This window comes from Rhea pennata, chromosome 6 (assembly GCF_028389875.1).
Source record: "Rhea pennata isolate bPtePen1 chromosome 6, bPtePen1.pri, whole genome shotgun sequence".
Taxonomy (NCBI): Eukaryota; Metazoa; Chordata; class Aves; order Rheiformes; family Rheidae; genus Rhea; species Rhea pennata.
Genome location: NC_084668.1, coordinates 25,974,020 through 25,986,303, shown reverse-complemented (window position 1 = coordinate 25,986,303; position 12,284 = coordinate 25,974,020). Strand labels below are relative to the sequence as shown.

Genomic DNA, 12,284 nt, shown 5'->3' with positions numbered 1-12,284 from the left:
AAGAGGACACTACTTAAAGAAAACCTCATAAGCCAGCTGATATAAACTGAATACCTAGACAGAGAACCAGAATAAAAAATAAACTAAAACTGAATTGCAGGTAGAGAACTTGTTTGCTCCCTGATGTACAGTTTGGACAGGCTTGAATCATCCAAAAATTAATAGCAGCTGCAGAAGTAGAATGTTTGCGTAACTCACCAAAGCTGACATTTTCTGTTACACACACCATGCTTATTCAAAGAATCAGTGCAGTTTAAAGCATCTTCTTCCCCTTTTGGCTTTCCAGAACCACCACGATTTATTAAGAAACTAGACTCCTCAAGACTTGTGAAACAGCATGATTCCACTAGGTATGAATGCAAAGTAGGTGGATCTCCAGAAATCAAGGTCATCTGGTACAAAGGTGAAACTGAGATCCATCCCAGTGAAAAATACAGAATGTCCTTTGAGGATTCAGTGGCAGTCATTGAAATGCATAATCTCAGTGTTGAAGACAGCGGTGACTACACTTGTGAAGCACAGAATCCAGCGGGTAGTGCAAGCACCAGTACCTCACTGAAAGTAAAAGGTCAGGATCCAAGCTCTTCCTTTCCTTTTATGAATCCTCCTCTATGGAAAAGTGGTTATGTCGCATTTTATTTCATCAGACAGGCCAAAACCATCTGAAAACATGGCATGTCTCTTGCCTATTTGTAATAGTGTGGGAGATAACTTTTATTTATGGTTCGCTCTTGCTCTTCAACCTCAGTATGGCTACTTGAATAACCTTTCCACTTCAGTGTCTTCAGCTCAAATAACACAAATTTTAACTCCTCTTTTTTTAGCACCTCCTGTTTTCACCAAGAAACCCCGTCCAGTCCAGACCTTGAAAGGGTCTGATATTCACCTGGAATGTGAACTTCAGGGCACTCCTCCATTCCAGATTTCATGGTACAAAGACAAACGAGAAATTCGGAGCAGCAAGAAGTATAAGGTCATGTCTGAGAACTACCTTGCTAGTATTCACATTCTCAGTGTGGATGCTGCAGATGTTGGTGACTATCACTGTAAAGCTGTAAATGATGTGGGAAGTGACTCCTGTATTGGCTCTGTAACACTAAGAGGTTTGTATAAGAATTGACACCTTCTTGACATTTCATTGTTCCTGTCATTCTCCTCCTACTTTTCCGCTCCCTGCACTTTCTTTTTTACTATTAAATATCTTCTCTTAAATAGCACCACCAACGTTTGTGAAGAAGCTGAGTGATCTCACTGTTGTAGTTGGGGAGTCAATTGAACTACAGGCTACAGTAGAAGGATCACAGCCCATTTCTGTTCTGTGGTTGAAAGACAAAGGCGAAATTATTAGGGAAAGTGAAAACCTCTGGATCTCCTACTCAGAAAACATTGCAACCATGCAGATTGGAAATGCAGAACCAGCCAATGCTGGGAAGTACATCTGTCAGATAAAAAATGATGCTGGAGTTCAGGAATGCTTTGCCACTCTGACAGTACTAGGTTGGTAACATGGAAAAAAACGCATCACATGTCTTAAGATGCTTTGAAAATATCAGTTTTTATGCTACTAATACCTTTTGCATTGTTGTTCTTAAAAATGCTGTAACTTGCCTCTCCTTGCAGAACCTGCAGTCATTGTAGAGAAGCCAGGTCCAGTGAAAGTTACAGCTGGAGACTCTTGTACTCTGGAATGCACAGTAGATGGCACACCAGAGCTTACTGCCAGGTGGTTTAAGGATGGGAATGAACTGTCCACTGATCATAAATATAAAATCAGTTTCTTCAACAAAGTATCTGGGCTTAAGATCCTCAATGCAGGACTAGAAGACAGTGGAGAATACACTTTTGAGGTGAAAAACAGTGTTGGTAAAAGCAGCTGTACAGCTTCAGTGCACGTTTCAGGTTAGTGGACTACACTTTTTTAATCACATCTGATCCAGTTCTTTCAAAATGCCTTCAGGGAGCGCACTGTTTCTCATGGCTGGCAGTCTGGGAGTCATTGCTTGTATAATCTTAGAGTGCTTGGTGGGCCACTGTGGGAAAGAATAAATGACAGCCCAACCTCAGAGGTTAGGAGCTGTTGCAAGGGCTTGGTTTCTTCAGCATAAATCTACATCTCTTTTTCTGTCAGCTGATGCAGTATTGCTGCTTATGAGAGAGTGTTGCAAAAAGAAAAAGGTGTCTCTCAAAAAGTGTGATATGCTCTAGCATATCCTTAAGCATCAACTATCTATTTTTCAACGACTTAGGCAAGCAGGAAGAGATTCTAAAGGCAGATATTACAAAAGAAAGTTAATTGAAAGTTTATTATGCATGGGGGATTTTTCTATCCTTTAAGCTCCTGTACAGTAAAAAATGTTTGTTTTTTTGAACACATGCAGATCGTATTATACCTCCTTCTTTCACAAGAAAACTGAAAGAAACACATGGTCAGCTGGGTTCTTCTGCTGTACTGGAGTGCAAAGTTTATGGGTCACCACCTATTACTGTTTCCTGGTTTCACGATGGAGAGGAGATTACCAGTGGAGACAAGTATCAGGCTACCCTTACAGACAACACCTGTTCCTTGAAAGTGAATGCACTTCAGGAGTCTGATATGGGAACTTACTTGTGCACAGCTACTAATGTAGCTGGGTCTGATGAATGCAGTGCATTTTTGACTGTTAGAGGTTAGTATTACTACAAAGCCAGAGTCAGAAGACATAAACTAGTTCGTTTTCAAAAAGACTACATTCTTGGCTTTGTTACATAGTTCTGATTATTATGCTCTTCATCAGAATTCCAAAAGTACTTATTCTCTGTCTGTTTTATATGTACGCTTAGAACCACCATCTTTTGTGAGGAAACCTGAACCACTGAATGTTTTATCTGGGGAAAACATAACCTTCACAAGCATCATAAAAGGCTCCTCTCCATTAGAAGTTAAATGGTTTAGAGGCAGCGTTGAGCTAGTACCAGGACACAGATGCAATATCACCTTGCAAGATTCAATTGCAGAACTGGAGCTGTTTGATGTACATGCACTTCAGAGTGGAGACTACACCTGCCTGGTCTCTAATGAGGCAGGGAAGATTTCTTGCACAACACATCTTTTTGTTAAAGGTTCGTCCAGATTACAGTTTCTTATGCTTCTTTTAAAAATAATCTCTTGGCTCTATTTAATTTTTATTCTTCCCATTTTTCATCATAGAACCAGCCAAATTTGTGAAGAAGGTGAATGATTTAAGTGTAGAGAAAGGAAAATCTTTAATCTTGGAATGCACATATACGGGCACTCCACCAATTTCAGTGACGTGGAAGAAAAATGGAGTAAAAATAATGCACTCTGAAAAGTGTAGCATCACCACTACAGAAACCTCTGCCATACTGGAAATCCCTAATAGCAAACTAGAAGATCAGGGGCAGTATTCTTGCCACATTGAAAATGACTCTGGACAAGATAATTGCCATGGTGCAATCACAATTCTAGGTGCGTCATCAAGCTACTATCTCTTCATCAGGAGTTAGGGGAACTGCTTATGGTCATTGTGCGATACCTTCTTGTACTAATGGTGTGTGTTTGCTCTTCAGAACCACCTTACTTCATTACACCCTTGGAGCCGGTTCAGGTGACAGTTGGGGATTCTGCATCCTTACAGTGCCAGGTTGCTGGAACACCAGAAATGATTGTATCATGGTACAAAGGCGATACAAAGCTAAGAGGAACCGCTACTGTTAAAATGCACTTTAAAAACCAAGTTGCCACTCTGGTTTTCAGCCAGGTGGACAGTAGTGACAGTGGGGAGTATATCTGCAAAGTAGAAAATGCTATTGGGGAGGCTACTTCATCATCTTTACTCACAGTTCAAGGTGAATATTTCATTTCAAAAATAGAAAAATGACATATTTTTCTCAAGTATGTATTGCTCTTTTGGAAAAACAAAGATTATCTTTCCATTGTTAAATGCTATACTCCTTCCTGACCTATAAGAGACCCTGCAGTACCAACCCTATGGCACAAACTTCTATTAACAAAAACCTGTCAGGGTCACTAGTTTAAATATATCTCTTACTGTACCTCAGTTCTTCTGTAGGGATACAAGGTTCTGCCTCTTCATACCCAGTTTAAGATATTGCTTTGGTTGTTTCCACAGATCAACAGTCCTGAGAACCTAAGTCTGAGGGTTAAATAGGCCCGCTGGATGTAACTGAAGGCAGAATGATTACATATTTTCTTAGCTGCAGTGTTTCTTTCACTACCAAATTAAATGCTACTAAATTAAATGATTTCCTGCATAACATTCGTAATCAGATCTTAAGAACAAAAATCCACAGTGAATACAGCTTCTGAAAGCCCTCACTCTAGAATACCTCTTTTCTTACAGAGCGTAAACTTCCTCCTTCTTTTACACGAAAATTAAGAGATGTTCATGAAACTGTTGGCTTACCAGTTACCTTTGATTGTGGCATAACTGGTTCAGAACCTATTGAAGTATCTTGGTATAAAGATGGTGTACATATAAAAGAGGACTACAATGTTCACACATCCTTCGTAGATAATGTAGCAACTCTCCAGATTTTGAAGACAAACAAAAGCCTTATCGGTCAATATACCTGCACAGCTACCAATGCTATTGGAACTGCTTCTTCTAGTGGCAGGCTTGTCCTTACAGGTTGGTGGGCTGTGAAGTATTTAATAGAAATATCTTAAAACTCATTTTTAATTTATATCTGGGTTTAATATTGTACAAATAATATTTATTTCATAGAAGTTTAAAGCAAACTGAGATTTTAAAGAGATGCTTTTTTATTTCTTTCACTCTTTAGAAGGGAAGACTCCTCCATTCTTTGACATCCCAATTGTACCTGTGGATGGTATTATTGGAGAAAGTGCAGTCTTTGAATGTCACATTGCTGGAACACAACCTATTAGAGTCACTTGGGCAAAAGACAACCAAGAGATTAGAACAGGAGGAAACTACCAGATCAGTTATGTAGAAAATACAGCCAATCTGACCATCCTAAGCGTTGACAGGGGAGACTCTGGAAAGTATACGTGCTATGCAAGCAATGAGGTTGGAAAGGACTCTTGCACAGCTCAGCTGAATGTTAAAGGTACTGAATGGAAAATACATTGTGTGTATGTTTTTCTTCCTTTAGTTGTAAAGGAAGTCTTATTGTTGCAAGATAAATCAGAGAACAACTTTAAAACATAATTTTGAGAAATAGCTGAAAAATAACAGTCTGGAGATATCCATGAGTTTCTGAAGGGAAATAGGAAAGGACATCATTAAAAATAACGGGAGAAGGAAAGAAAGAGAATATTTTCTTGAATCTGATTTTTTATGGGCTTTGGCATGTTGAGTAGCTGATATAAACATCTGATTTCATTCTTCATCTTAATCTTCAAAAACCCTAGTGTTTTTAATGACATTTGATTTCAAGCAATATAATAGCTTTTTTTTTTTTTTTTTTTTTTTTCAAATGGGAAAATAAACTATCACAGTGATGTTAGGAGCAAGACACTTGCCATTGATCTTGGTATACTTTCACTTAAAAAAAAGATGTTTAAATGAGAGCAAATATTGATTCCCTAAATATTAAGTCATTATGTTAAAATTGTTCCTTGAAACATTTTCTTTAAAATATTTATTTTCAAATTAGATTCATAGAGTTTGAGTAACATATTACTTTCTTACAGAACGAAAAATTCCACCTACTTTTACTAAGAAACTGTCTGAAGCAGTAGAAGAAACTGAAGGGAATGAACTTAAACTTGAGGGCCGTGTTTCCGGCTCTCAGCCTCTGACTGTTGTTTGGTATAAAAATAATCAGGAAGTCCATTCAAGCCCTCATTGTGAAATATCATTCAAAAACAACACCTTACTCTTGCATATAAAAAGCACAGGGCAATCAGATGCTGGCTTATATACCTGTAAAGTGTCCAATGAAGCAGGAAGTGTACTGTGTACTTCTTCTGTTGTTATCAGAGGTTAGTTAAAGTAATGTTTTTCCTATTGTGATTTATTTTTCTTTATTGTGTTTTAGCGGCAAATGTACAGCTTCCATCTTATGAACTTGTACAGCTAGTAAAATAATTTGCTCAGTGCTTATATGGTTTTGCTAAGCTTAACAGCAACAATTTGTGCTTTTACGTTTCTGCCAGCCACACTGATCCTGTGTTACTGAGGTGGACAAGAAGAAACTGAGTTAAACAATAAAATCAAGGAATTTTTTCAAATTTGTGATTAAAATTAAACAATATTTTTTCTATTTTTTATTTTCTTTTTTACAACTTGCTATAACTGATCTAAGTAAACACCGAAATCTTTAATTTTCATTGAATTTGTATTCATTCTCTATTGGAGGAAAAACAGTTTTTGTGTGCGATTACATCTAAGCTTGGGCAGCCTAGACAGTGTGTTGTGACAGCATGGCACTTGGCTGTAACACTCTTGCAGGATATTCCATATTTGTTTCTGCAAAAATACTTAGGCCTTTTTGCAGCCCAATAGTTCTTCTAGTATTTTTTGCATGCATGTCCTTCCTGGGTGGAGAAAAACTGCATTTCATGAACCGTTTCTTGCGTGTTTGTAAAAATACTCTCTTGATATTAATTCCCTTTTATGATTGATATTCTCAAACTTTTATTTAACCTTGTTCTTTTCTTGTGTATCTCTTTTCCTCTTGCACTCTTAATCATATTTTTCGTCTTTGATTATTCACTCAAACATTTTCACATTCCAGAACCTAAAAAGCCTCCAGTATTTGACCAGCCTCTTCAACCAGCAGCAGTAGAGGAAGGTGATATCCTACAGCTCAGCTGCCATGTCCAAGGGTCGCAGCCAATGCGGATCCAGTGGCTGAAGGCGGGAAGAGAAATAAGAGCTTCTGACAGATGCAACTTCAGCTTTGCAAATGGAGTAGCTCTTTTGGAAGTTGCTGCAGTTACCAAATCTGATTCGGGAGAGTATGTGTGCAAAGCTTCAAATGTGGCTGGCACTGACACTTGCAAATCTAACGTGACAGTGAAAGGTACAGTAACAGAGAAAATCGAGGCATATGATGGAAATTAAAAACAAAACTCCATCTGCTTTGTTTCCTGTCGATCTAGGATATTAATAATCTGATAACAAACAATTAGTATCTTTTACTTCTTTGCAAAACTGTAGCATCTTGGAAGGCAATATATTTTATTTAACAGCAATTTAGATATAAAGAGCAACATAAACAATAGGAGATCAGCGTCAAACCAATAGTATATTCTTACCAAATAGGTTAAGTTGTTAGTTTCCAAATCCAAATACAGAATTTAAGACAAATGCAAGCTAAGTGTGTGTGAAATCACTTGTACTTGCATGTTTTATGGGAAAGATGGAACCAGTGATGTCTATTAAACAATACAAAAGAAATTTTATTGAAAAGGTAGCCTTGGAGGCTAATTGCTTCTAGACTGTTACAGCTCCAAGACCTTTTGGCCTCTTAGCTGGAAGTGAACACTGTCTAAGCACAAGGTCTTCCACGTGGCCTCTGGCCTTAATATTGCATTCAAGTGCTATATGGCCAGTAATATATAGAAATAGTACCTTTTTCATTATACAGGTAGCAACATGGCTACAAAGAAGTACTCATTACAAGACAAAAAAAGAATTTAACAGGTCACTGAGTGTAAGTAACTTTGAGAGTGAGATTTCCAGAAAAAAATACCAGAAAGAAGACCTCTCTAAAAATTAACTCACTTTGGAAAATTAGACTCCTTATTTGCATATCTTTCTGTGAACTGAAGTAGCCTGATTTTGATATTTTTTGCATCCATGAAGATTAAAAATGACATTACTGAAGTTAGTGAAGAGCATGATATGGCCCACAGTGCCCGGTTTCATTTGAGTATTTTTCATTTTTTTAAAATTTTTACATCTTGCAGACTATTTTCTTCTGCTCAGTAATTCACCCCTTTTCAGATAGCTAAATTGGGAGCGTTGCCGTACATAGGAATGAACGATTACAGTAAGCCATCTTAAGTTTTTATTTAAAAGTCAAATTTAACTATTTAATTCCGTTGTTTTTTGTTTTTAGAAAAACCAGCAGCTGCACCAGCAGCTAAGAAAGCAGAAGTGGAAGGAAAACTGTATTTTGTATCAGAGCCTCAGAGTATCAAAGTCATGGAAAGTAAGCACTCTCTCAGAAAACTTTGTTGTCTTTTATTTGCCTGTATCTGTTGTTTGGTAGTATGTCCTGCTGTTGCAGACACTTGGAAAGATTAACTTTCTGATTTTGTGTCTTTCTGCAGAGACTGTTGCAACATTTATTGCAAAAGTTGGAGGAGATCCAATTCCAAATGTTAAATGGATAAAGGGAAAATGGAGGCAACTCAACCAGGGAGGTCGCATTATCATCCAGCAGAGAGGAGATGAAGCCAAACTAGAAATAAAAGACGCAACAAAGACTGACTCTGGCATGTACAAATGTGTAGCTTTTAATAAACACGGTGAAATTGAGAGGAGTGTCAACCTACAAGTTGAAGAAAGAAAGCAAGAAGTTGTTGAAGGAGATCTTAGGGCAAAACTAAAAAGGTATATGCAAAAGTTTATATTTTAATACATCTCAGATCAGAATATAATTTATTAATATTTGTGACATATTTGGAAAATCATTACATTCAGATTTTGGTCCTAGCAACAGTCAGTCAAATGAGATGTCCCTGAGCAGACCAAGCTCAGTTAGACTAAGCCGGGAGATTATTGTGCCTAACAGTGTAGGAGTAATACAAACGTCTGACTAAACTACACTGCAGGATCATGCGGTCCAGGGCAATTTTAAGCTGATGCATTTTTTCAAAGGACAACTTTCTAGCAATGAAGTTCTGTATATTTAACTTATGTCGCTGATTTGACTAGAACTCCAACCAAAAGGAAGGAAGAAGAGGAAGAGAAACCTATTGATATCATGGAACTTCTCAAAAATGTTGATCCCAAAGAGTATGAGAAATATGCTCGCATGTACGGAATTACAGATTTCCGTGGCCTCCTGCAAGCCTTTGAGTTACTAAAGCAAACCCAAGAGGAAGAAAGCCATAGACTGGTAAGATATGACTGCAGCATTGGCTTTGTTATATATAGGTAGCATGGTTCCTATGAACAGACTTGGTGTCCACAGTGTGATGTATGCGGGAGTTTCTGGCTCCTGTTTAGATCTTCTGCTGACACTTCTTAATGTCTTGCATGCTCAAGAAGAAGAAATAGCCTTTCTGGCCAATTATATTCTCTCTTGATTACAATTTTTAAGATGGGAAGATATGCTAGTTATAGTATATTTACAGAAAATTTTATGTGAGGACACATCACTGTCAGAGTCTATGCTGCACAAACACGACGGCTTGACATTTAGTATCCTTTCATCTTTAAACATGTTCTACCCTTTTTTAGGAAATTGAGCTCACAGAAAAGGCTCGAAGAGAAGAACAGGAGTTTGATGAACTTATATCATTTATTCAGCAACGACTCTCGCAGACAGAGGTAATGCACTGTTTTTGCCTGATTTGCAAAATATTCAAACACATAATAGGGAACTTGAAATGAGGCCTGACCCATTTAATCTAATATTTTTCAGCCTATTACTCTGATCAAAGACATTGAAAATCAGACTGTTTTAACAGATGAAGATGCTGTCTTTGAATGTGAGATTAAAATTAACTATCCAGAAATTAAACTTTCATGGTACAAGGGAACCCAGAAACTGGACTCTACTGACAAATATGAAATTAGAATTGAAGGTGATCGCCACATATTGAGAATCAGGAACTGCCAGCTTGAAGATCAGGGAAATTTCAGAATAGTATGTGGTCCACACATTGCCAGTGCTAGGCTAACTGTGATTGGTAAGTATTCTGTTGAAGTGTGTATTTGAATTAATTTACACTTCAAATATTCCACTGTCTGATGTCTCTAAAATGTATGTTTTAACATGCTAACAGAACCTGCAGTTGAACGTCATCTTCATGATGCTACTTTCAAGGAAGGAAAAACATGCACCCTATCTTGTCAGTTCTCTATTCCAAATGCCAAGTCTCAGTGGTATAGAAACGGGAGGCCTATTAAGATAGGAGGGAGATATTCAACACAAGTCTCCGACAAAGTACATAAACTCATCATCAAGGATGTTAGAACAGAAGACCAGGGACAGTATACCTGCAAACTTGACAATCTAGAAACAACTGCAGATCTGGCCATTGAAGGTGTGTAAACAGATACAGAATCTCTTTGTTATAGTAGTGACAAACAGTTTCTGGATACTCTATTAATAGAACAAATGAAAATAAAAGAGATTACTTAAAAAGATATCCTCAAACCTCAAAGCAGACTAAACAAGAAAGTTTACTGTTCTTTCTCTTTGAACAATATGTGTCATACCTGTGTAACTTATTTTTTTAATATTACTAATGACTCCTTGCCTTCAAACACTGTGACCATACTTGGTTTTATTTTCTTTCTTTCCCGAAGCTCTTATTTTTGACTCAGATGTCCTCTTTATCTTAATTGTTCCTTATATTTTCTTATTTGCCATAATGGCTTCTCTTGTTTAAATCTACTACACAGCAATCTTTTTGTAGTTGTAGTCTTATGCTTTCTAATCTTCATTCTTAAGTAGAAAGCCTCACAAAAGACTGAATCCCTTGAATCCCTTTTTTCTTACTTTACTTTGTCAAGGTCTGTTGTTATTATCTGTTGTTATTATAATGTACCTGTTATTATGAAAACAATGAGAAAGAATTACATAAGCTAAATGGCCTGGTGATGTATAGTAATTGGTATATTTTTGTTTCGAAAACAGCTGAACCAATTCAGTTCACAAAAAGTATACAGAACATTGTAGTGAGTGAGCACCAGTCTGCAACCTTTGAGTGTGAGGTGTCTTTTGACGATGCCGTTGTGACATGGTATAAAGGCCCCACAGAACTGAGAGAGAGTCCTAAATACAGCTTCAGAAGTGAAGGTCGTTGTCACTATATGACTATCCACAATGTCACTGCAGAAGATGAAGGTAAAGTTAATGGAATCTTTGTGGTGATGCCACCCTTTTATCTGATTTAGTGTTTTTCTTTTTAATGGTAAAAACATTCAAATATCAAAATTCTTATCTGCTGCAGGTGTATATTCTGTAATTGCTCGTCTTGAACCAAGGGGAGAGGCAAGAAGCACTGCAGAACTCTATTTGGTAACCAAAGGTTGGTAGACTTGTTAAACAAATTTCTGATCATAGCTACCTGCAAATTCATGAGCTTGAAAGGCGATATTGGAGAACTAAATGATTCTAAAAGAAATCTAATATTCTTTTGCAGAAATCAAACTGGAGCTGAAGCCACCAGGTAAAGAAAATGGAAAAAGTACACAAAAAAAAGCACAATAATCTGGCATTGATTTATTGTTTTGCTCTACTTTTTATTTTTATCTCCAGTTTTTTATTTTTCAAAGCCTGTTTTTTTTCTGGTTATAGTAAGCCAGACCTATGTCCTGGAAAAAAAATTTCCTCACCTATAATGGTGAGGAACTATTTATTCTCGTAAGTAGTGGCAAAGCATATCATGATACCTCCAAAATCTGTAATTATTATTGTGTCTGAATCCTTTTTGCACTCTATGGATGCCATATTCTCTAAAACACAAAAGCTTATTTTTATTTCAATGTCTGAGGATCAGAAAGATGAAGAGACATCAATGAATAGATTCAACATCCTCTGTACTAATGAAAAAAAAAACGAAGAACGCAAAAGGGACAACAGTGATCTCCTTACGACATATCATGATGTTCCTTTCTGAATGCTCTTTGTCAAGAGTGCACTCCAAAATGCTGCAAGAATTATTTTGAAATAAAATGAAACAGTGTAGGATCAGGACAGACTGAAAAGTTAATGCAAGTAGTTCTGTATAGTTCGGGTAGTATTGGGTGCAATAACTGACTGTTAGAAACAATTAAAGCACCAGGAAATAGTTTTGGAGATGGCAAATTCAAAACCGTGTTTTTTATTGTCAGTTAAACATTTTGTATTTGCAGAAGTTCCTGATGATAAGGTTGCAGTTCCACCTGAAAAACCAGCTGAAGGTAGGGAAATGAACCATACTCATTCCAAAGTGGTGTTTTATACTAGCACTGAGGCAGAAGGGCAGTAGGAACCTCAGAGAAAAATCTCAGATTGCTCAGTGACAAGATCTAGTTAGTATCTCTGTAAAAGCATAACACGAGCAAGGGTTGATTGGACAGACTTGTTTTGCAGTATAGGAGGTGAAAACTAGACACAAGCAGGAATGAAGC

General features: G+C 37.2%; 1 protein-coding gene across 9 annotated transcripts in view; it reads left to right on the top strand.

The window, feature by feature from the left end:
• TTN (titin) overlaps positions 1–12,284 on the top strand; it is a 242,512-nt gene that overhangs the window by 76,740 nt on the left and 153,488 nt on the right. For 3 of the 9 annotated variants that reach the window (XM_062578197.1, XM_062578196.1, XM_062578195.1), the window contains 14 exons: positions 4,362–4,649; positions 4,804–5,091; positions 5,678–5,968; positions 6,724–7,011; positions 8,053–8,145; positions 8,267–8,549; positions 8,874–9,057; positions 9,402–9,491; positions 9,586–9,853; positions 9,950–10,210; positions 10,807–11,016; positions 11,123–11,200; positions 11,315–11,341; positions 12,027–12,074. In XM_062578197.1, the coding sequence (XP_062434181.1) occupies positions 4,362–4,649; positions 4,804–5,091; positions 5,678–5,968; positions 6,724–7,011; positions 8,053–8,145; positions 8,267–8,549; positions 8,874–9,057; positions 9,402–9,491; positions 9,586–9,853; positions 9,950–10,210; positions 10,807–11,016; positions 11,123–11,200; positions 11,315–11,341; positions 12,027–12,074 (2,697 nt within the window). Of the gene's footprint in view, positions 1–286; positions 569–824; positions 1,104–1,215; positions 1,498–1,620; positions 1,900–2,378; positions 2,667–2,820; positions 3,100–3,187; positions 3,467–3,567; positions 3,847–4,361; positions 4,650–4,803; positions 5,092–5,677; positions 5,969–6,723; positions 7,012–8,052; positions 8,146–8,266; positions 8,550–8,873; positions 9,058–9,401; positions 9,492–9,585; positions 9,854–9,949; positions 10,211–10,806; positions 11,017–11,122; positions 11,201–11,314; positions 11,342–12,026; positions 12,075–12,284 lie in introns of all 9 variants that reach the window. The other 6 variants (XM_062578204.1, XM_062578199.1, XM_062578198.1 and 3 more) reach the window with 6 other exon arrangements.